The sequence below is a fragment of the Bos grunniens genome, chromosome 24 (assembly GCF_055505025.1).
Source record: "Bos grunniens cultivar Pamir isolate PY7600 chromosome 24, Bosgru_T2T1.0, whole genome shotgun sequence".
Lineage (NCBI taxonomy): Eukaryota > Metazoa > Chordata > Mammalia > Artiodactyla > Bovidae > Bos > Bos grunniens.
In genome coordinates, this window is record NC_141188.1 from 11825473 (window position 1) to 11851366 (window position 25894).

Consider the following 25894-nt stretch of genomic DNA (forward strand, 5'->3'; position numbering starts at 1 on the left):
AAAAAAAAGTAAGAAGGAGAAAAAAGAAACAACCTAAAATGAATGCTTTTCTTACATTTTTTAACAAGAAACACAAAGCACTGCAAAAGGCTAATACTGAGGTGGAAATATGTAGGGGGAATAAACCATGTGATTTATAAAAAAAAAAAAAAGAGAGAGAAAAAATTCTTAAATTGATTTTTTTTTAACAAGAAAACAAAGAAGAAAACTCCAAAGCACCACAGAAAGCTAATGTTATGGTGGAAATATGTTGGGCTATAAGCAGTGTGATTTATAAGAAGAAAGAATCTTAAAATGACTTTTTTTTTTTAATAACAAGAAAAACAAAGAGGAAAACTCCACAGCACCACTAAATGCTAGTGTGAAGATGGAGATATGTTGGTGGAATAAACTGTGATTTATAAAAGGAAGAAAGAAAGAAAAAGAAAAAAAATGAAACACGAAAAAAATAATAAAGGATTTTCAAGATCATAGCTCTTGGTTGTGGAGTCTGCCCCTGTGGATGGGGTTGGGTTAGTGTCCTGTGATGTTTTTCCTGGTTGGCGGAGCTTGTGCCTGTGTTCTGGTGGATGGAAGTGGATCTCACCTCTCTGAAGGGCAATGCAGTGTCCAGGAGTAGGTTTTGGAGTGTCTATGGGTTCAGTACGGAGAAGGCAATGGCAACCCACTCCAATACTCTTGCCTGGAAAATCCCATGGACAGAGGAGCCTGGTAGGCTGCAGTCTATGGGGTCGGGAAGAGTCGGACACGACTGAGCGACTTTGCTTTCACTTTTCACTTTCATGCATTGGAGAAGGAAATGGCAACCCACTCAAGTGTTCTTGCCTGGAGAATCCCAGGGATGGCGAAGCCTGGTAGGCTGCCGTTAATGGGGTCGCACAGAGTCGCACACGACTGAAGCGACTTAGTAGTAGTAGTATGGGTTCAGTATGCCTTTGGGCAGTTGTAGCTTTCAAGGTGTTGCTGCTGCTAAGTCACTTCAGTCGTGTCCGACTCTGTGCGACCCCATAGACAGCAGCCCACCAGGCTCTGCCATCCCTGGGATTCTCCAGGCAAGAACACTGGAGTGGGCTTCCGAGTCAGGGAGGTGTGTCCGAACGAAAGGAGGAAACAAGAGCCGCCGGCGTTCAGACGGGGGCCACGATTCTTTAGTTTCTGCGTTATAGTTTTCGTGTTTTTTTCTCACCCGGGAGTCACCGCTTTGGGAAATCAATTAATCTCAGGCTTTGCTGTTCCCACATCTACTTCCTGATCAGATGCTTGCACTTCTAGAGATTAAAAAGTAACTGTAGAGAAGAAAGGAAGGGGCTGTAGTAGAATCAAGCAGTCATTCCCTGAGAGGCCTCCTGGAGAAGGAGAATTTCCTTGCTTTTTTAAGTCAGCTGCCAAAATTCGTTGCTTCGCTCCTATTCCTAGAGCTTCGGTTGTTCTTTCACGTCCCAATTCCTCAAGAGCACTGGGCGACAGAGTTATGGAGAAACGCCTGCAGGAGGCTCAGCTGTACAAGGAGAAAGGGAACCAGTGTTACCGGGAAGGGAAGTACCGGGATGCTGTAAGTGGGTACCATCGAGCTCTGCTGCAGCTGCAGGGTCTGGATCCAAGTCTGCCCTCCCCGATACCTAATCTGGGACCTCAGGGCCCGGCCCTCACACTTGAACAAGAAAACCTACTTCACACCACCCAGACAGATTGCTACAACAACCTGGCTGCCTGTCTCCTTCAGATGGAACCAGTAAACTATGAACGGGTGAAAGAATACAGCCAGAAAGTCCTGGAGCGGCAGCCTGATAATGCCAAGGCCTTGTATCGGGCTGGAGTGGCCTTTTTCCACCTGCAGGGCTATGACCAGGCCCGGCACTACCTCATGGCTGCTGTCAATAGGAAGCCAAAAGACGCCAACGTCCGGAGGTACCTTCAGCGGACACAGTTGGAACTCAGCAGCTACCATCGGAAAGAGAAGCAGCTCTACCTGGGCATGTTTGGTTAAAAGAAGAAAGACACTCCTCCACTTGAACTTAGATGAACCATTAGAGACCCATCAAAGGGAAACCTGAGCCTCAGCAAGAGAAATTACCCCCACACCTCTGACTGAGGTGAACTTCTGTTTTGCTTCTAGTGCTGCACAAACTCTTCTATCACTTGCATAGTCTGTGTTTTTGTTTCCCCATCTTTCTATTTATATGGCTTTTAATATATGGTATTATATATCAGAAACATTTGCCTTGAGAAATACAACCAGAAAACACTCATCAGTTATAGGTGGATTAATCATAGCTCTGGCATAGGTTTTGATGATAGATGTTGGTAGATGTAGTCATATACAACGGATAAGGCTTAGCAGAAGATGAAGTAATAAGGACAGGCAGAAAGGAATGTTTTCCCTTCGTTTCCTCAGATTTCTAAAGCCAAAATGGGAAGCCCTTACACAGGTCACAAACTGGCAAATACATACTGTGAAACTAGACAATAATAAATTGGACCCACATGCCTCAAAATGAAAGATTTAAAAGTAACTACTTCATTAATTCCTTTTTCTTAATGTTCCACATACATTGAGATTCTTTATCCTCCACAAAAGTATCTAGTTCCTCTTGTTTCTCTTGATAATTTCTAACTATTGTAGCCTTGCTATTGCTCACACTCAGATCATTAATATAGTATACTTATTTATTTTTTTTATTAAACCCTTCTGTCTTAAAACCCCTGGAGTCAAGCATCTAAGTATATATTTTATAACCTTTCAAAAGACCTCATGCCAGAAAACTTGTAAACACTTGAATTTTTAAGTTGCATACCTATAGGATGCTCATTTCTCTAAGAAAGGCAAGAGTTTACCAAGTCTTCTAGAAACAATACGACAAAGAGCAGGATAGAAACATAGATCTGTTTTTTACCTGTCACCTTGTATTTTGTAAGAACTCCATTCCTTAAAGAGGAGGGAAACAGTGAGGAAAGGTTCTCTTTCCTTTGTGCCTTTTAAGCACCGACAGAACTTTCTGGAAGCTTTGTTGGGCACAGGTGCAGGCTGCAGATCTGGTACAGCCATGGCTCCGTAGGAGGCTTCCTCAACCGGAGCACCTTTATCATTCTGCACGCTTAGTCTAATGTCCACAATGTATGAGTTGTACAAGAGTAGATGAGGCCATAATAGCTCTGCCTCTATATTTATGAATGAAAGGAATAAGGACATGTCATTAGCCATCATATAAACACAGTTTACAGACAAAAACTTCTTGGTCTTGCCAAGTGTACATGAGCTCTTCTCTCTTAATCAGTAACGTGTCTCTCTTGATGAACTAGGCTCCTCTTTGTATCTCCCTGTACTCTTAAATAGTACAACCATCAGCTTATAACAAAAAGTCTTTATACCAAATAGTCTTTTAAGTCCAAGGACACAGTTAACAAAAGAGGAATATTTTATTCCTCTTCCAAGCTTCTTAAATTTCTAAGCCTAGACTGTTGCCAAATTATGTCATGGTTGTGTGTTATCTTTGTTTGGGGCTGGTTTTGCTTTCTGATTTTCTCTTTTTTCCCCACTAAGACTTGATGTTATAGTAAGCTATGTTCTGTATCAATGAGGAAAAAATAAAGCTGATATTTAAAAATGTAAGAAAAAAAAAAAGAACACTGGAGTGGGTTGCCATTTCCTTCTCCGATGCATGAAAGGGAAAAGTGAAAGTCAAGTTGGTCAGTCGTGTCTGACTCCCCGTGACCCCATGGACTGCAGCCCACCAGGCTCCTCCATCCATGGGATTTTCCTCCATCCATGGGATTTTCCAGGCAAGAGTACTGGAGTGGGTGGCCACTGCCTTCTGGTGCGTCTATTTCCACAGCTGCTTCGAAGTGGCTCTCAGCATAACTGCAGTGCCACCAGTCCCCTACTTGTCCCTGGGATCATTGCCGGTGCTTCTGTTGCCCGGTCCCGCCCTGTGCTTTTGGCCGAAGCTTGCTAGGTAGGTGTTTGTGTGGATCCCTCTACGTCCTGGCGATTTGTGTGGGCTTCCCTCACCTTCCTGAGCTCACCCTCTGTGTCGCAGGGCTGTGACTCTCAGTTTCTGTGGTCCACTTTATGCATCGCGGGCATTGTGTGCACTTGTCTCAGCTCCCTGGGCGTCCACTCTGCATCACTGGGCTAGTGTGGACTTGTTTCGGCTCCCTGTGCCCACCCTCTACGTCGCGGGCTTTATGTGCACTTGTTTCCTCTCTCTGCCTGCACTCTTTGTCACGGGGGGTTATTTGTTCTTCTTAAGGCTGTGCCAGGAGGGTTGTGTGCGCTGCCCAAGTTTGTACGCCTCCCTTCTGTCAGCACCTCGGTCCTGCGCTTTGCGCCGGTTGTGTTTGCGCCCTCTGTACTACAAGGGTTGTGTGCACTGGCTGGGTTTGTCTGCTGCACCACTCTCGGTTCCCCTGAGCGCGCCCGTCTGTTTAGGGTCACAGTCCATGGCCTGTTAATGGACTGAGAAGTTCAGCTTTCTCTGTTTACGGCCCTCCAAGTACCTGCTTTGCCTGATTTTCCAATACTCCACAGCTCCCCCTTGGGCCCGCCTGTGAGGGAGATTCCCAGTGCACGGGAACTCCCTCCCTCCCTTGGGGCACAAGCTGCTGCCCAGAAATTCCCTGTCTTTTCCCTTTGTGTGTCTCCCTCTTCTCTCCTACCTCATTTCAGAGAGCTTAGCCTGTCTCCGGGAGGCCTGGGGTCTTCTGCTGTCGCCTAGAGGCTGCTTTGTAGGAGTTGTTCCATATCTTGATGAGTTTTTTATGTGTTTTGGGGGAAGGCTGGCGATCTCCCCATCTTACTCTTCCTCCATCCTTTCTGATTCCTGAACTTAATTTTAAATAGCTTTTTCAGGAAAAAAAATAAAGATTTTAAATTATTTTTTAACTAATTTTCTTAAATTTATTTGTAACATATACTTTTTCCATTTTACTTAGGCAGAAAGTTGTTCTACAGTGATGTATAGTTAAACCATAAAATATGAATTTTAAGTTTTGAATACTTTTATCTTGAAATTTCTAGAAATATCTTTTCATATTTAATGTTTTTAATCTATTTGATCCTGAAAATAGTACAATAGAGTCGCCAAATAATAATTCTTAGTGGTTTATGTATTTCCTAAAGGCCATGGGTTTCTTTATATGCAATAAAAACTGCAAGTTTTAATTTTAACTGACTGATTATGTATTGGTTAAAATAATTACATACAAAATCTCCCAACCTGGAGATTTTCCCAACCTGGAAAATCTCTTCACAAGGTGAAACAGATATGAACAGTTTTATAATTAAAAAGCACTAAACCAGAATTTGATGTTCATCATAGTTGGAAAGAAACTGCCAAGTCAGAAAGAAACCTCAGGCCTTTTACATAGTCAACCAAACAGGATCCGCTGCAGGCATGTCTCAAAATAATGGAGTGGGTAGCCATTCCCTTCTCCAGGTGACCTTCCAGACCCAGGGATTGAGCTTGGGTGTCCTGCCTTGCAGGCAGATTCTTTACCACTGAACTACCAGGAAGCCCAGATAAATAACTACTGGTATTAAAGTAGGAGCACTTAGCACCACCACGTGTCACACAGTTTGTGCTAAGTCCACTAAGTAGTTAGAATGACCATTTGTGTTTGCTAACTGGCTTTATTCATATGAAAACTAAACTTTGTACATGTTTATGACAAGAAATAGTTCTGTATTTTGGTCAAGGTTTTTGCTGAAGTTAGGTGCCTACCCTCCCATAGAAAATGGGAGAAAATATGCTATTAATATCTTCCTTGATGATTAATTACATTCCAAAGAATTGGCTCCCAGCACTGAAAAAAGACAAGCTTGGGTTGTAAAGTTGGCAAGAGATTTGTCTCAGTTTTAAAAGGTTAACATACATTTCAAAAAAATAGAGAGAAAACTAATTTACAAGCTTTTCTAAAGTAAATACTCTAAGAAGGAGAAGAAAGGAAAGACTTTTCCCTAATTTTCAACAGAACTAATTCTTTCTCTTTTTTAAAAAATTGTGCTTTACCTTTACACATTAAAATTTCAAATATAATGCTTTTTGTTTAAAAAAAAAAAAAGAGCATGCAAGATTATAAAGTCACTAAGACAAAAGAAATTCCTCCCCACTCTTCAATGTATGTAGTTTCCAGTGACTTTTCAAATGAAGAAAGAAATATTCAAAATAATGATATACAAATATGCAATACCATTGCCTGATGGATCAGATCAGATCAGTCGCTCAGTCCTGTCCGAATCTTTGCGGCCCCATGAATCACAGCATGCCAGGCCTCCCTGTCCATCACGAACTCCCAGAGTTCACTCAGACTCACGTCCATCAAGTCAGTGATGCCATCCAGCCATCTCATCCTCTGTCGTCCCCTTCTCTTCTTGCCCCCAATCCCTCCCAGCATCAGGGTCTTTTCCAATGAGTCAACTCTTCTCATGAGGTGGCCAAAGTACTGGAGTTTCAGCTTTAGCATCATTCCTTCCAAAGAAATCCCAGGGCTGATCTCCTTCAGAATGGACTGGTTGGATCTCCTTGCAGTCCAAGGGACTCTCAAGAGTCTTCTCCAACACCACAGTTCAAAAGCATCAATTCTTTGGCACTCAGCCTTCTTCAAGTCCAACTCTCACTTCCATACATGACCACAGGAAAAACCATAACCTTGACTAGACGAACCTTTGTTGGCAAAGTAATGTCTATGCTTTTCAATATGCTATCTAGGTTGGTCATAACTTTCCTTCCTGGAGTAAGCGTCTCTTAATTTCATGGCTGCAGTCACCATCTGCAGTGATTTTGGAGCCCAGAAAAATAAAGTCTGACACGGTTTCCACTGTTTCCCCATCTATTTCCCATGAAGTGATGGGACCGGATGCCATGATCTTCATTTTCTGAATGTTGAGCTTTAAGCCAACTTTTTCACTCTCCACTTTCACTTTCATTAAGAGGCTTTTGAGTTCCTCTTCACTTTCTGCCATAAGGGTGGTGTCATCTGCATATCTGAGGTTATTGATATTTCTCCCGGCAATCTTGACTCCAGCTTGTGTTTCTTCCAATCCAGCATTTTTCATGATGTACACTGCATGTAAGTTAAACAAGCAGGGTGACAATATACAGACTTGAGGAACTCCTTTTCCTATTTGGAACCAGTCTGTTGTTCCACGTCCAGTTCTATCTGTTGCTTCCTGATTTGCATACAGATTTCTCAAGAGGCAGATCAGGTAGTCTGGTATTTCCATCTCTTTCAGAATTTTCCACAGTTGATTGTGATCCACACAGTCAAAGGCTTTGGCATAGTCAATAAAGCAGAAATAGATGTTTTTCTGGAACTCTCTTGCTTTTTCCATGATCCAGCAGATGTTGGCAATTTGATCTCTGGTTCCTCTAACTTTTCTAAAACCAGCTTGAACATCAGGAAGTTCACGGTTCACATATTGCTGAAACCTGGCTTGGAGCATTTTGAGCATTATTTTACTAGCATGTGAGATGAGTGCAGTTGTGCGGTAGTTTGAGCATTCTTTGGCATTACCTTTCTTTGGGATTGGAATGAAAACTGACCTTTTCCAGTCCTGTGGCCACTGCTGAGTTTTCCAAATTTGCTGGCATATTGAGTGCAGTACTTTCACAGCATCATCTTTCAGGATTTGAAATAGCTCCACTGGAATTCCATCACCTCCACTAGCTTTGTTTGTAGAGATGCTTTCAAAGGCCCACTTGACTTCACATTCCAGGATGCCTGGCTCTAGGTCAGTGATCACACCATTGTGATTATCTGGGTCATGAAGATCTTTTTTGTACAGTTCTTCTGTGTATTCTTGCCATCTCTTCTTAATATCTTCTGCTTCTGTTAGATCCATACCATTTCTGTCCTTTATCGAGCCCATCTTTGCATGAAATGTTCCTTTGGTATCTCTGATTTTCTTGAAGAGATCTCTAGTCTTTCCCATTCTGTTGTTTTCCTCTATTTCTTTGCATTGATCGCTGAACAAGGCTTTCTTAGCTCTTCTTGCTATTCTTTGGAACTCTGCATTCAGATGTTTATATCTTTCCTTTTCTCCTTTGCTTTTTGCTTCTCTTCTTTTCACAGCTATTTGTAAGGCCTCCCCAGACAGCCATTTTACTTTTTTGCATTTCTTTTCTATGGGGATGGTCTTGATCCCTGTCTCCTGTACAATGTCACGAACCTCATTCCATAGTTCATCAGGCACTCTATCTATCAGATCTAGGCCCTTACATCTATTTCTCACTTCCACTGTATAAAGTATTTGATTTATGCCATACCTGAATGGTTTAGTGGTTTTCCCTTCTTTCTTCAATTTAAGTCTGAATTTGGCAATAAGGAGTTCATGTTCTGAGCCACAGTCAGCTCCTGGTCTTGTTTTTGCTGACTGTATAGAGCTTCTCCATCTTTGGTTGCAAAGAATATAATCAATCTGATTTTGGTGTTGACCGTCTGCTGATGTCCATGTGTAGAGTCTTTTCTTTTCTTATGTTGTTGGAAGTGGGTGTTTGTTATGACGAGTGCATTTTCTTGGCAAAACTCTATTAGTCTTTGCCCTGCTTCATTCCATATTCCAAGGCCAAATTTGCCTGTTACTCCAGGTGTTTCTTGACTTCCTACTTTTGCATTCCAGTCCCGTATAATGAAAAGGACATCTTTTGGGGGTGTTAGTTCTAAAAGGTCTTGTAGATCTTCATAGAACTGTTCAACTTCAACTTCTTCAGTGTTACTAAAAGAATACCCAGTTGTGGATGTGACTGGTGATAGAAGCAAGGTCCGATGCTGTAAAGAGCAATTATTGCATAGGAACCTGGAATGTCAGGTCCATGAATCAAGGCAAATTGGAAGTGGTCAAACAAGAGATGGCAAGAGTGAATGTCGACATTCTAGGAATCAGCAAACTGAAATGGACTGGAATGGGTGAATTTTATTCAGATGACCATTATATCTACTACTGCAGGCAGGAATCCCTCAGAAGAAATGGAGTAGCCATCATGGTCAACAAAAGAGTCCGAAATGCAGTACTTGGATGCAATCTCAAAAACGACAGAATGATCTCTGTTCGTTTTCAAGGCAAACCTGATGGCTCAGTTGGTACAAAATCTGCCTGCAATGCAGGAGCTGAGAAGGCAATGGCACCCCACACTGGTACTCTTGCCTGGGAAATCCCATGGACGGAGAGCCTGGTAGCCTACAGTCCTTAGGGTCGCAAAGAGTTGGACATGACTGAGCAACTTCACTTTTACTTTTCACTTTCATGCATTGGAGAAGGCAATGGCAACCCACTCCAGTGTTCTTTCCTGAAGAATCCCAGGGACAGAGAAGCCTGGTGGGCTGCCATCTATGAGGTCATCACAGAGTCGGACACGACTGATGCGACTTAGCAGCAGGAGCAGCAGCAATGCAGGAGACCCAGGTTCCATCCCTAGGTCAGGAAAATCCCCTGGAGATGGGAATGGCAACCCACTTCATTATTCTTGCCTGGAGAATCCCATGGACAGAGGACCCTGGCAGGCTACAGTCCATGGGGTCACAAAAAGTCAGACACGACTGAGTGACTAGCACTTTCTTTCAACAGGTCACAAATGTAGACAGTTATGCTTCCTAGTACCTTCAGACCACATCTGAAGACAATTTAGATCATCACAACTAGAGTGGACAATGCTACTGGCATTTAGTTAGTAGAGGCCAGGGATAATACAAATATGTTTGACAGTTCCTGGATTTAAAAAAAAATATATTCATATACCTGACTATCTTCTTTACTTTTACAGCTTTTCCTCATCAGCTTCCTACAGTCCATGGCAGGTACAAGGCACTCAATAAATACTGATTGAGCTGAATGTTCTGAGAACATTTTTTGTAGGCTATGTTGTTGTATATGAAATATATAATGATCCTGTCCTTGGCTTTTATTCATGTGAAATAAAAATATACCACATAACCTCTAATGCAATTTTCATGACTATGTTACCCCTAACAACAGCATTATTCTTTATTTTCATTCTGTTTACTCAATTTGCAGACAATATAGCACAGATTTCTTCAGTACCTGTCTATGTACAAGTTCTCAATATCAATGATCATGCTCCTGAGTTTTCCGAATACTATGAGACTTATGTTTGTGAAAATGCAGTCTCTGGTCAGGTAAGAATCCATCATAAATTGTCAATATCTAAACAGTACTTTGTATTATACAGAATAGCATTTTCTATGTATTCCTCCATCTTTGAAATGATATTAATAAAAATAACCTTTATTTAGCTATATTAATTATAGGCTTTAATGTAAGTTACGTATAATTTAAATTTCTTTCTTTCAAAAAATATGTAAACTTCAAATTTTCTATTTCCAAATTCCTCACGTTTGAAAAATCTGCTAACCCCTAGAATTTAATAGTAAATCATTTGTACTTTGTCAATAAAGAAATTATTTTTTGTGATTCTGTAAATAATTTTAATTCATTTTTATTATTCCATCCATCATGCAAATAAAGATAAAATGATATATAAAATACATCAGACATCAACAGATGAAATTAAATTTGAAATGAATTATTAAATATATAAAGACAAGATAGCATACTCTTTTTGAAATACATTATCATTACTTCACAGTTTTTTCACACATTTTCTTATATGGGGCTTACCTTTTTACATTTGTAAAATGTAGAATTTAAATTAGATTCCCCTTTGAGGATCTCAGTTCCAATCACAATAACTTTACATTTTTATTTATCCTATTAAATGTCATAAAACATTAAAAAAAACCTACTTTTTAAAATCCTAAATAAGTATTGCTGTTGTTTAGTCTCTAAGTCATGTTGGCCTCTCTGCAACTCCATGAACTGCAGCACACCAGGCTTCCCTGTCTTTCACTATCTCCCTGAGTTTGCTCAAACTCCTGTCCACTGTGTCAGTGATGCTATCCAACCATTTCATCCTGTTTTCTACTTCTCCTCTTGCCCTCAATCTTTCCTAGCATCCAGTTCTTTTCCAATGAATCAGCTCTTCATATCAGGTGGCCAAAATATTGGAGCTTCAGTTTCAGCATCAGTTCTTCCAATGAATATTCAGGGTTGATTTCCTTTAGGATTGACTAGTTTGATCTCCTGACCAAAGAACTCTCAAGAGTCTTCTCTAACAACACAATTCAAAAGGATCATAAAACAAACAAACAAAAAAAAAAAGAATCAAGTACTTACAAAACTATAAAACAAAAATTGAAGGTTACAAAAACCAATATAAACGTATTACTGGTATTGGTTTTGTTTTTATTGGAGGTTTTTTTTTACTTAGATTCTTGATTTATTCTGGTTGGCTTGAAATATATTATGTTGTTTTTTATAAAATATCTCAGAAGCAATAACTCAATAAATTTCATTTTTCTTTCTTAAAGTAAGTTAATACTTTTTAATTTATCAGATTATTTTATTTTGAAATTATTGTTTGAAAGACAATGAAATGATACCTTTGAGTATGCATATCAAGAAAAAGAAAGAAAAACTGGGTAAATTATAAAAATTATATCCCTATTTTGTAATATGATATTTGTGTGTTCTAATAATTTGAAAATATGAATGATGTAAACAGTGTTGGGAAGATGATACATAAATATATTAAAATTCTCCAGTCTTTTCAACAAATTTTGCTGTAACAAATAGATAAGAAGGAAACAGGGAGGAAATAGAAATTCCATCTAAACCTCATACTTTATACAAAGATTATTTTATAATGTATCATAGATTTAAACATAAACCTAAAACTAGAGATAAGCAGAGGAGAAAATATTATTTTATGGCTAGGCAAAGAGTTCTTAAATATAACACCAAAATACCAATCCAAAAGAGAAAACATGTATTAATTTGATGTAATCAAAATTAAGCCAGTGAAAGTCCCTGTTAAAAGAATAAAAAAGACAATCTACAGAGTGGCAACAAATATTTGAAAGTAATGATATAACTGGTACTCAGTCTAATAGTCAAAATCTCCCTTAATACTGAAACACATTTGGTAGTATATTTTAAAATAATAATGCGAATAAAATCTCTGCTTTCCATACTATCAATTCATAGTGTTCCTAAGCTTAGGTCCCTACAATAATACATATAATTCACACAAAGTGGAGTTACCAAAAAGAATAAAATATATTTGAGAACATAAAATTATCTAGTCAAGTGAGTAAAGTGCTGACAAATAAATAAGATAGAATTTTAATTTTTCTGAAAGCATTAAAAAAAGAGAGAGGAGATTGCTCTTCAACAGGCATAATGTTTGCATTAAGCTGGGTGAATAAGCCTGTGACATTGTCACTATGGTTAAAAATGTGTTAAGAGGGTGGATCTCATGTTAAATGCTTTTGCCACAAAGTTTTTAAAATGTAGAAGAGAAAGGGGTAAAATTAATTTTAATGTTTGTTTGACAGAATATGATGATTTTCACATGTAATAAAAATATAGGGAAATATTTTATGTATTTTCTCATACTATGAAAATCACTCTTGTTTCGTGTCCCACAGGCTCAGACAGCTGGACAAAATGGTGTGTTTAGGTCTCCTGTATCTATCTGCTTTGGGTAGATAATACAATCCCTGTAGGAAACCAAAAACGCCGGAACAGTGCACTGTATTCTGAAGGAAATCAGGCCTTCCCTTAATGACCTATGTGGCTAAGCAGAAGTTTTATTTCTGTTCCTTATGTGCAAACGACCAGGATGCGGCAGAGAGGAAGAGTAAAACTTTTCAGGGTTTTGCAAAATATGAATATAATAAACGAGCTGACATTAGGGCAATTTGCCTTTTCTGTTTGGTGTAAATAGTTATCATTTTTCAAATTAATGATTCCCATTATCTTGACTGATACCAAATATCTTTTCCAGAAGTCAAGTAGAATAGCAGTAATTTTTAGATTCCTTCATACCAATACACTGTCTAATGTAAAGACAGTTACATTGTCTCCATGTAAAAATTTTCTCTTGCCTAAATTTCTATGATCCCACAGTGTGTTCCCTGGATTTCTCTTCATCTTCCTTTCTCCCTCCTGTCCCTTACTTTTTATTTTTTTCAGACTCACTCTGTTATCCACAAAATGTCTCAATTACAGTCATATGCAAATGACTTCTAGATCTTTATGCCAGTTCTTTCTCTTATATTTAATGAGGTAAGTCCAAATAATTAGAGAAAATTTCTACCTCTATTCTGCTGGAATGTAAACAGTGGTGATAGAGACACTCTTGGCCCCAGCCACCATGGGACACCCAGACCTGAGATGACTTGGAGTGTTCCAAATGCCAATGAAATATTTGTTAAATGGATACCCTTGGGATATTCATTATATACATTCATAGTTTAAATTTATATGTGATGATTTTCTTTGTACTTTTATAAAGAATTTTATAAAGAATGACAAAAGTAATTTATCAAAGGAAAATGAGAAAATATATATTGAGATAAAATCTAAGACTATTTCATTTTTAACAGAATAAATGTATATCTATACAAGTTAATGGCAAAACATTACATTTAATGTAATTTGAATACATCTAATAAAATTTTGTGAAAACTTTTTTTTGAAACAGTAGTTCTGCCTCTGTCTGCTATCAAAATGTTATGATATCATGAGCTTTTCAATATTTTTTCCTTAAAAATATTCTAAACAAAGAAAGAAAACAGACTATAGACTCAATTTTCTTATAGCTCTATTATTTGATTAGCACTTTGACCTTTAGAACAGATGTTCACAACCTTTTTGAATACTAAATTTATATCCTAAAAATAAATATAAATAATCCTAAGAATGTATATCTCCATATTTAAAAAAAATATTGGAGTATAGTTGATTTACAGTGTTGTGTTAGTCTTAGGTATACAGCAAAGTGAACTAGTTGGCACTCCAGTGGTTAAGAATGCTGGAGAGGGTGTGGAGAAAAGGGAACCCTCTTACACTGTTGGTGGGAATGCAAACTAGTACAGCCACTATGGAGAACAGTGTGGAGATTCCTTAAAAAACTGGAAATAGAATTGCCTTATGATCCAGCAATCCCACTGCTGGGCATACACACTGAGGAAACCAGAAGGGAAAGAGACACGTGTACCCCAATGTTCATCGCAGCACTGTTTATAATAGCCAGGACATGGAAGCAACCTAGATGTCCATCAGCAGACGAATGGATAAGAAAGCGGTGGTACATATACACAATGGAGTATTACTCAGCCATTAAAAAGAATACATTTGAATCAGTTCTAATGAGGTGGATGAAACTGGAGCCTATTATACAGAGTGAAGTAAGCCAGAAAGAAAAACACCAATACAGTATAATAAGGCATATATATGGAATTTAGAAAGATGGTAACAATAACCCTGTGTACGAGACAGCAAAAGAGACACTGATGTATAGAACAGTCTTATGGACTCTATGGGAGAGGGAGAGGGTGGGAAGATTTGGGAGAATGGCATTGAAACATGTAAAATATCATGTATGAAACGAGATGCCAGTCCAGGTTCAATGCACGATACTGGATGCTTGGGGCTAGTGCACTGGGACGACCCAGAGGGATGGTATGGGGAGGGAGGAGGGAGGAGGGTTCAGGATGGGGAACACATGTATACCTGTGGTGGATTCATTTTGATATTTGGCAAAGCTAATACAATTATGTAAAGTTTAAAAATAAAATAAAATTAAAAAAAAAGAAAACTAAAAAAAATAAAAAAAAATAAAATTAAAAAAAAAAGAATTTAGGCTTCCATTACAGAGGGCGCGGATCTGATCCATGGCATGCATGCATGCTAAGTCACTTCAGTCATGTCCGACTCTTTTTGATCCCATGGACTATAGCCTGCCAGGCTCCTCTGTCCATGGGATTCTCCAGGCAAGAATACTGGAGAGGGTTGCCATGCCCTCCTCCAGGCGATTATCCCAACTCAGGGATGAAACCCGTGTTTCTTACATCTTCTGCAATGACAGGTGGATTCTTTACCATTAGTGCCACCATCCCAGGAACTAAGACCCACTTACCGTGCAGTGTGGCCAATAAATAAATGTTTCTCCAAATTTTAAACTTAGAACATTAAGTGGGAAAGACAGAATTCAGAATATTAGACTTTCAAACCCATATCCTTCATCCTGGCTATACAAAATCTTGCAATAACTCGAAAGCATTATCCTGATACAATGCACATTTATTATTGTAGGCATGGATTGAATAAAAATGTTTTCTTTTACTAGATTATTTAATTAACACTCCATGATTGTGATTTAATTAGGAATGTGTTGTAAGGGAAAAGATAAATCAATGTAGAGAAATAATGTACAAACTGTATTAGTTTCACAAGGTTCTTCATGCATGTGTAGAGATATCCTTTGAAATATAAGATTATAAATCATATCTGTCATCTTGCAACTAAGGATATTTTTGTTTGACACATTGTTAAAAGCAATTTAATTCTAGAAAATTCAAAACAATAACTTCTATAGTCAATTTACTTTAATTTCCAGAATTAATCACAGTCTCACTATTTGATGTTGACAGCACATCTCTTTTTTGACAATAATTAACTACTTGACTGACACTTTCATGTCTTGAAAGCAAAGGACTAATTGTGAACTGATTTGTTCCTAGTTGCATTATTTCATTTTTTTATAATCTGAGATAGAGAGAGGAATTTACTTGACATGGAACACTTTTGCTCTAATCTTCTGGGTGAAAGGAAATCATGTACATCACCCCTAAGCTTTAAATACACTACTCTTAAAATCAATTTATAACCTCATTACTTTAACAAATACTCAAGTAAGACAATAAAGTTTATTACAGTTATGTCTCCAATATATGCAGTAACTATTTAATTTCAGCAAGTCGTAATGGTTAGTATTCAGATAAGAAAGAGAGAAGGAGAAAAGGACAGAAAGGAGAAATCCAGGCAGGAAGGATAGGAGGATGTTTTCTGACAAACTTACCTTAGGGAAATCATCTCATCCATTAACAAGAATTTACTTTCTATGTAATATCAAAACATTCTTCTGAAAGGAGCAAGTAAACATGTTTTTAACCTCAGAAAATATTTTCATATTTTCCACCAATTTTTAGATAACTTCTGGAATATCCATAAAGATTTTGGTAAAGCAATTTTAATAGAAGCTAATAATAATTTAAAATAATAATCAGAATATTATAAACAGAATGATCAAAACTTATCCCTAATTTTTTTCCTAGGTGATTCAGACCATCAGTGCAGTGGATAGAGATGAATCCATAGAACATCACCATTTTTATTTCAATCTATCCATGGAAGAAAATAACTCGAGTTTTGCAATCATAGATAACCAAGGTAATGCCATTCACTTATAATAGCTTTCTATTCATTCTTTGAGATCTTGTTTAATTTTAAGAAAATTCACAGCATTACTTTTTATACTGTTCCTGCAATATGATAGTGTTGAGAAATTATTCAAGGAGTGGCAATGGAAATGGGAAACAAAACCCAAAGTAGTGTTCTGGGAATACTAGCCTCATTTCCCACTGGATTTCTTTAAATTGGAAACACTTTTTCAAGTAATTATTGGCTATAAGCCCTTGCAAAGTCTGAATGTCCTTGAAAATATAATTGCAGTTCCTCTCAGGTCTTCATATCTGGAGAAGAAAATGATATATACTTCCGTGGTAGCTCAGACAGTAAAGAATCTGCCTGCAATGAGGGTGACTCGAGTTCAGTCCTGAGTTGGGAAGATACCCTGAAAAAGGGAATGGCAACTCACTCCAGTATTCTTGTCTGGAGAATTTCATGGACAGAGGAGCCTGTAGGACTACAGTCCTTGGGGTCCCAAAGAATTGGACACCACTGAGCAACTAACACTTTCACTTTTCATACTCACTTGATTGATTCAAAGATATTTGGAATCATTAATTAGAAGCTATAAATATATGAAAAGGCTGTTCTTTTCCCTTCAAAACAAAATAGTTGTATCAGCCTAAGAACAAAATGTTCTAAAGGATTTTGTATGGAGAGACGGAGTTCCTTTTCCTTTCATACAGAAGTAGATTAACTTTGTACAAAGCTGCAGTGTTCTTTTTTCCTTCAGTAAAATATTTTTTGTCATCATATATGTTTCTATTCTAATTTTGCTTCATATCACAAAGATATGCAGCACTGTAGGATTCATTATTCAGGCATCTATAATCAAACACCTGCAGGTGTTCTTCCTTACACCTGAGTTTAAGCTCCCATCAAGGGGAGATCTTTTATGGAAGGATAAATGCAGACACATTCTTTCCCCTTTGCCTTTGTCAAATTCCCTAGTGAAAGAAACTCAAATAGATTTAAGATTAAAAAAAAAGCCACATCAAAATAAGAAATATGCTATAGATTTGTTTATATTAATATAAAATAAATTAGTGGGACAAAATAAATATATTGAAACATAAAGGGAACAATTTAATTTTGGTTTAATATTTGTGGTTATAAGTAATTTAAGAAAATACATACCAAAAAGTATAAACTTTCTCACCTGTTTGATGTGTCTAGTGAATAAAATCACAGAAGGTTTATAGACTTCAAGAGCATGATGGAGAGTTTGTTTTTAAAAGGAGATTTGGGAAAAGTGATAAGTAGGCATATATTTCAAAAGACTTCCATATTTTTTATTTATCTATTTCAAAGACTTCTATTTATCTATCTCCTCTTATTTGTTTGTGTCTTCTAAAATTTGTTTGATTGCTGCAGAATATATTTCAAGGAACGCCAATAAAAAAAAAAAGTGTCTGGGGGAAACATATTGTGTACCATTGACTGATACACAGTAAACTGCACTGGAGAAGACCACTTAGCATTTTTGGGGATTTAAGGAAAAAAATTAAATATGTTGAAGTATTCATGATTTATTTTTGTTAACTATTTGAGTGTTCTAGCCAGGTGAATTAATCAGTATTATTAAGGTTTAACGATTCTCTGAAATATAAGTAGAAAATAGGTTAATAATGTCAAGGTGAAATAAAATGTTCTAAAAGAAACTTTAACTCCAAGTAAAGTTAATTCTTTTGCCTTACTAATAAATACATTATTTGAGATCACTACTGTGACACAGAGATGACTTTGAAAATCTCAGGTTATTTATACTATTTGTGAAAGTAATGAGTTTCTATTAGAAAAATGAGTCATGAGTATTTAATTCAAATGAAACTGATGTGTCTTTATACATTTAATTCTGCTGCTGCTGCTGCTAAGTCGCTTCAGTCGTGTCCAACTCTGTGCGACCCCACAGACAGCAGCCCACCAGGCTCCCACTTCCCTTGGATTCTCCAGGCAAGAACACTGGAGTGGGTTGCCATTTCCTTCTCCAATGCATGAAAGTGAAAAGTGAAAGTGAAGTCGCTCAGTCGTGTCCGACTCTTCCCGACCCCATGGACTGCAGCCTATCAGGCTCCTCTGTCCATGGGATTTTCCAGGCAAGAGTACTGGAGTGGGGTGCCATTGCCTTCTCCACATTTAATTCTAGTACCCCCATATACTGTCAATGGCTAATTAAAAGGCAATTTCTTTTCTGTGTTCCATATGTATGTTTCCTATATTTACCAAAAAAAAAAAAAAAAAGATTTTAGAACTGGTTCATATAATTCATCTAATTTTGTAATTGGGATTTAGGCAAAGTCTAAATCAGTAATGACTTTTTGAATTGTTCTTTTAATTTTCTTTTTCATCAGAAATGTACTCTTTCTTATTTGAGCTTATTTAATCTCTACATTCCTGCCTCTTCTACACTTAGTGGCTACGAATTTCTTTTGAATTATTAAAAAAATTATGCCTGTGGATTTTTGTTTTAGATAACACAGCTGTAATTTTGACCAATAGAACTGGTTTTAGCCTTCAAGAAGAGCCTGTTTTCTACATAGCCATCCTAATTGCTGACAATGGAATCCCATCGCTTACAAGTACAAACACCCTTACCGTACACGTGTGTGACTGTGGCGATGCTGACAGCACACAGACCTGCAGTCATAAGGATTTTATGCTTTCCATGGGATTCAAGGCAGAAGTCATAACTGCTATTCTGATATGCATTATGATAATATTTGGTAAGTCATGTGAACTGAGCATATATTCATTTATTGACAACAATATGATACATATAGAAAAGAGTTAATCCCATTATGATGATATAATGTGGACTTGTGTGTGTGTGTGCCTGTTTGTGTGTGTTTAATTGCCCTTCTGAATGTGTTACAATTCTTAACTCAAGTGGAGTAAATGAAAAATAGAGTGAATATGCACTTCAAGTTGAAAATCAATGACCCTTGAATTTGATGAGTGTGAGTACACACGTGCACGTCCTTTTAGGAGTGGTTTTGACACACACACTGCAACATATGTAGTAATATAAAAATTAGTAATAATAATGGTGAAATTCTGTTTCACGCTTATTATACTCCAGGAGACTGACTTAAGTGATTTGCAGAAACTGTGCAGTTTACTCCTCAAGATAACCTCAAGAAGTAGCAACTGTTATCGCCCGTATTGTACAGATGAAGAAGTGAAAGTCCAAGAGTTACCTAATTTACAAAGGGTCCTGTAGCTAATAAATGAAGTGCTGAGGTTCCATAACCATAACAAACCTCCATCCAACTCTTTCCTGCAGCACACTGAAGCCTAGAAGCATTGGGGAGTAAATGTTAGGATGAAAAAAATGTAAACGAGAAGTAACAAGGATCTACTATAGAGCCCAGGGAACGTGTCAATACTCTGTACTGGCCTATGTGGGAAAAAGTCTAAAAAAGAGTAAATCTGTACACATGCATAACTGATTCACTTTGCTGTACACTTAAAACTAACACAATATTGTAAATCAACTCTACTCCAAAAAAAAAGGAAATTCCAACTGATCAGGACGCACATAGTTCTGTCGGTCACATACATCTCAGGGTTTCCAACTTTCCAGCATATACCATGAGGAACTAACAGAAAGTTTCCTGCTTTAAAAAAAAAAATCACTTGTTTATGATGGGTAATTATGCTTAAGCTAGCTTTGTAGTTAAAAATAAACATAGTTTTCATTCTAAACATGTAAAATAGAGAGTCTTACTTAAAGTGTTAAACATAAAAGAAATCTCAGTAAAATAGCTCCACTTGTTTTTGTCTGTTTGCTATTGTTGCTGTTGTTTTCACAAGGAAATAAGTTATAGTCATTTTACAGATGAGGCAAATGAGGTTCCAAATGTTTTAGCTAAGCTTTTAAAACTACACATTATGCATCAAGCACAACTTTTCTTAACATACCAGTCTATATAGTCTAAACCCTTCTGTTGCTTCCCTCATCACTTCACATCAAAGCCAACACAACTGTATTGAATGTTGACAGCAACCGTATGAGCCATGGGTTATGAAATCCCAAACTCACTACTCAAACTGACATACAAAATGTTTCAGGATTTGCTTTACCTTCACTCTTCTCATCGTTCTCAAAGCTTTAAAAACCAGGCATTTCTCTTTTACCAAAGTTGCCCGTCTTTTCTATCTAGCTTCAGTTTTTCAAATTATTTTTGATGATCTTTTATCATAAATCTGAATTTAGAGCTATATAACTAGATATCAGAAGCAAGAAGCGGTAGAAACAGTATAATGTTTGCAGGTTGCAAGTACAAAATTACTCACTGATACAGACCCAAACCTATTCCCAAGACCCTGCAAGTAAATCAAGGGCAACCTCACAGTCAAGGGCACGAGTCATATTGGAAAGGTGGAATGTCAGATTCAACTATAGTCAGCAGTTTCCTGTGAAAGTTTCATGAATATGCACTTCAATTCATAGATTGAAAAATTATTTATTAGATCCCTTTCTATTTCAACCATGTATCTCAGCTGTATTAAATTACTGTACCTGGATTCAGGCACAGTGAGCTTATTTCAGGAACACTATTTCAATTTATTTAAATGTAAGATTTACCTAAAACGTTGCCTAATGTATTTCTCTTTTGATAATATTAATAACATTACTTCCTGTTTGTTTCAGTTTCTGTAGATGAAATTCTGAACAGATACATAAGATTTGAACTTGTGTAAGGGGACTAACCATGAAACACACACAATTTTCTCCAAAAAATTTTTAAAAAGCATTCTGAAATTGTTCGATTTCTACACAATGTTAAAACTATTTCATATTAATACAGTTGATTGATGTGAACATACCAGTGTTATGACTCAAAAATCTGATAAGTTTCGAATTTCTGAAATTAATATGGCATAGCAAAGCACAGATTGTGAACCAACTTTCTGGTTTTGAATGCCAGCTTTTTGTTTCCTGGGCATGTGATTTAATCTCTCGGCACTTCATTTTCACCATCTTTACTAGAGCACTATAATAAAATATAGGTAGCACAGCAAATCAATGAATATATGTAGAGCTTTTAGAAAAATGACTGGTACAGACTTTGTAGTCAATAAATACTAACTTTGAAAGAAATTATGCCATAGAATGTGTCTCAGTGGTAAAAATCAAACCATCTCAGTGTGATTAACTTCCTCTAACACGGATCACTGGTTCCTGAGATTGACAGAGGCACGTAGATTGGAAAATCTTCTTTCTCATCTTTGTTTTATTTTCAATAAAGAAAAAAAATTTTGTCATAAATTGATCATCATATAAAGTTCACTATATTTCTCTGATGTTTTTCCACTCTAAATCATCAACCAGTTAAGACTTCTGTGCTGCCTTATCTTTCTGCAAGTCCCTTTGGTAAATTTTCAATGACAAATATATCTTTGCTTTATAATCAGAAAACTGAAGCTTTTGTCTTGAGCTTGTAACAAAAGCAAGAATTTATAGCTTATTATAAATAGCATACTATTTAACAATATTTTATAATGTAAATAGATAACATATTATATATTTAATTATAGTATGCATTAATATTATAAATGTAATATTTGATAATGTGTTTCAGTACAAATAGAATAAATATATAACATTATATAGGTATAACATTAGTATAATAGTATTAGGCATTATTGTTTATTTATAATATAGTAATACAAATATAAACATGCATTATATTTAAGGAGTAATATGAAGCCTTAATATTTATAATATTGTATTTGTGTTCATGTTCTGATACGCTTTGTTTAACAGGGTTTATTTTTCTGAACCTCGGTCTGAAACAACGGAGGAAGCAAACTCTGTTTCCTGAGAAAAGTGAAGAATTCAGAGAGAATATATTCAGATACGATGATGAAGGTGGCGGAGAGGCGGACACGGAGGCCTTTGACATCGCGCAGCTGCGGGGCAGCGCGGTAATGCGGGGCCGAAAGCCCCGCAGACCCGCCAGGGCGGAGATGCGCAGCCTGTACAGGCAGTCTCTGCAGGTCGGCCCTGACAGCGCGGTGTTCAGGAAGTTCATTCTAGAAAAGCTGGAAGAGGCTGACACTGACCCGTGCGCCCCACCTTTCGACTCCCTCCAGACCTATGCTTTTGAGGGAACAGGGTCCTCAGCTGCATCCCTGAGCTCCTTAGACTCCGCAGTCTCTGATCACGATGAAAATTATGATTATCTTAACGAACTGGGACCTCGCTTTAAAAGATTAGCGTACATGTTTGGTTCCGCTATGCAGTCAAAGAATTAGGGCTTTTTTCATTAATACATTTTTTAAAAAATGCTAATGTATGTTTGGGCAAACTGGTAGTCGCTTGGCGAAAAGTTGTTTACTTCAGTTCCCTGGGAAAAGAAAGAGACGCAACTTATACTATTCTCTGATTTTCTTGGAATAAATATCCCATATCGTCCCTGACAGCAGATAAGGGAAGTGAAGCTAACTGCAGACTCCCTCTAGCAGGCCCCTGAAATACTCTTTCAGACGTTTTTTATTTTTGTTTTTGTTTTTTTTTAATGCCGAATACAAATTTTCAAAATTTTTGACTGTTTAATGTGAAAAGGGCAATGAACTAGATCGTCTTACTTTTATTTCATTTATTCACTTTGTAAATCTTGCAAAGTAAGAGTAAAGTGTTTCTGTGTGTTAACTTCCTGATACTCTACTGAGAAAAACATATAGGAGAATCTGGGTGGTTATATACAACTTTGAAAAACTCTTTTCTGTGAATATGCAAGCTTATGACTGAGAGTCTATGATTCATTCCAGTTTGATATTTTAAAATTGTCTTCAACACCACATTTTAAAACTGATTTCAAATTTAGACAGATGCTTGGTATTGGTTTATGAATCAAAGATATAGTGTAAATTTATATTCTCTTGGATATTACAGCTTTATAGAAAAAAGGGCATAGACTATGTTTAGGAGATTTTCATAAGTTATTTTCTTATGTATTCAGAATACTTCTTTATCATGTCGCAATGCAATCACAAAGTACATATCAATATTTCCTCAAGATTAAATTAAAACTCTTTAAAAATAACTGAAAGTGTGAAATTTTTTCATTTTATTTTTTAATTTTATTGCTACCAAATGATAGAAGTAAGTGAAATTAGTACTGGGTTCAAACTAGAATTAGTATTCATCCAAAATATTATGACCAACTGTGCTGCTCTTACTGTGTGCATAAAATAAAACATGATAAAATTCTCAGCATTTCCTTTTTTATCGATGCTTAGACTGTAACTGATTCTTCCATGTCATTTTTTTATTATTCAGTATAAAATTAGGTGCAAGAGTTACTTTTATTGTAACATTATGGAGGAAATATGCTAAGCTGCTGGACATAAAGCTTGAAGGTAACATTAGATAGTAAGATAATAAAACACTTTGATTTTAATCAGCCTTGTAAAAATGATTCTTATTATTCTATCCAAATCAAAGTGAAATTCGAAATTCACAGTTTGAACAGAAAGTAGTGAATACTGTGTGCTCAAAATTGCTATATGTGTTCATTTTTTATTAATAGGGTGTGAAACTGAACTGAACCAACTTGATCATATATGTTCAAATCAAATATTTCAAATAATTTTGAGCTGAAGTTGGAACAGTTGAATACCTACAATCTCTCTCTCTGAGACACAAACATCCATACCATGTAATAGAAGATAATTTTTTCATCAATATCAATCAGGTATCATCGGTATCATTTTGTGTCAGCAACACAGATATAATTTTACAAAAGCCTGAGACAATCAGACTTGAAATACAACAATTTTGCAAGATATTAAAAGTAGTTGGAGAGGACATCAGATCAGATTAGATCAGTTGCTCAGTCGTGTCCGACTCTTTGCGACCCCATGAATCACAGCACGCCAGGCCTCCCTGTCCATCACCAACTCCCGGATTTCACTCAGACTCACGTCCATCGAATCAGTGATGTCATCCAACCATCTCATCCTCTGTCGTCCCCTTCTCCTCCTGCCCCTAATCCCTCCCAGCATCAGGGTCTTTTCCAATGAATCAACTCTTCTCATGAGGCGGCCAAAGTATTGGAGCTTCAGCTTTAGCATCATTCCCTCCAAAGAAATCCCAGGGCTGATCTCCTTCACAATGGACTGGTTGGATCTCCTTGCAGTCCAAAGGACTCTCAAGAGTCTTCTCCAACACCACAGTTCAAAAGCATCAATTCTTTGGTGCTCAGCCTTCTTCATAGTCCAACTCTCACATCCATACATGACCACAGGAAAAACCATAGCCTTGACTAGACAAAGCTTTGTTGGCAAATAATGTCTCTGCTTTTGAATATGCCATCTAGGTTGGTCATAACTTTCCTTCCAAGGAGTAAGCGTCTTTTAATTTCATGGCTTCAGTCACCATCTGTAGTGATTTTGGAGCCCAGAAAAATAAAGTCTGTGGACACTGTTTCCACTGTTTCCCCATCTATTTCCCATGAAGTGGTGGGACCGGATGCCATGATCTTCGTTTTCTGAATGTTGAGCTTTAAGCCAATTTTTTCACTCTCCACTTTCACTTTCATCAAGAGGCTTTTGAGTTCCTCTTCACTTTCTGCCATAAGGGTGGTGTCAATTGCTTATCTGAGGTTATTGATATTTCTCCCGGCAATCTTGATTCCAGCTTGTGTTTCTTCCAGTCCAGCATTTCTCATGATGTACTCTGCATGTAAGTTAAATAAGCAGGGTGACAATATACAGACTTGAGGAACTCCTTTTCCTATTTGGAACCAGTCTGTTGTTCCACGTCCAGTTCTATCTGTTGCTTCCTGACCTGCATACAGATTTCTCAAGAGGCAGATCAGGTGGTCTGGTAATCCCATCTCTTTCAGAATTTTCCACAGTTTATTGTGATCCACACAGTCAAAGGCTTTGGCATAGTCAATAAAGCAGAAATAGATGCTTTGCTGGAACTCTCTTGCTTTTTCCATGATCCAGCAGATGTTGGAAATTTGATCTCTGGTTCCTCTGCCTTTTCTAAAACCAGCTTGAACATCTGGAATTTCATGGTTCACATATTGCTGAAGCCTGGCTTGGAGAATTTTGAGCATTACTTTACTAGCGTGTGAGACGAGTGCAATTGTGTGGTAGTTTGAGCATTCTTTGGCATTGCCTTTCTTTGGGATTGGAATGAAAACTGACCTTTTCCAGTCCTGTGGCCACTGCTGAGTTTTCCCAATTTGCTGGCATATTGAGTGCAGCACTTTCATAGCATCATCTTTCAGGATTTGGAATAGCTCAACTGGAATTCCATCACCTCCACTAGCTTTGTTCATTGTGATGCTTTCTAAGGCCCACTTGACTTCACATTCCAGGATGTCTGGCTCTAGGTCAGTGATCACACCATCGTGATTATCTGGGTCATGAAGATCTTTTTTGTACAGTTCTTCTGTGTATTCTTGCCATCTCTTCTTAATATCTTCTGCTTCTGTTAGGTCCATACCATTTCTGTCTTTTATCGAGCCCATCTTTGCATGAAATATTCCTTTGGTATCTCTGATTTTCTTGAAGAGATCTCTAGTCTTTCCCATTCTGTTGTTTTCC

At 37.3% G+C, this 25894-nt stretch overlaps 1 protein-coding gene and 1 pseudogene across 5 annotated transcripts in view; both read left to right on the forward strand.

The window, feature by feature from the left end:
- The window catches only part of CDH19 (cadherin 19), an 82533-nt gene extending 59154 nt beyond the window's left edge, over positions 1-23379 (forward strand). For 3 of the 4 annotated variants that reach the window (XM_086372215.1, XM_086372214.1, XM_086372216.1), the window contains 4 exons: positions 10010-10131; positions 16195-16309; positions 18799-19050; positions 22098-23379. In XM_086372215.1, coding sequence (XP_086228341.1) covers positions 10010-10131; positions 16195-16309; positions 18799-19050; positions 22098-22588 — 980 coding nt within the window. In that variant the 3' untranslated portion in view covers positions 22589-23379. Of the gene's footprint in view, positions 1-10009; positions 10132-12501; positions 13552-16194; positions 16310-18798; positions 19051-22097 lie in introns of those variants that run through there. The other variant, XM_086372217.1, reaches the window with a different exon arrangement.
- Positions 1281-3595, forward strand: LOC147345890 (tetratricopeptide repeat protein 9C pseudogene; annotated as a pseudogene). Its single transcript, XR_015153408.1, has one exon. The product of XR_015153408.1 is annotated as a tetratricopeptide repeat protein 9C pseudogene (transcript).
- Positions 23380-25894: the final 2515 nt, after the last annotated feature.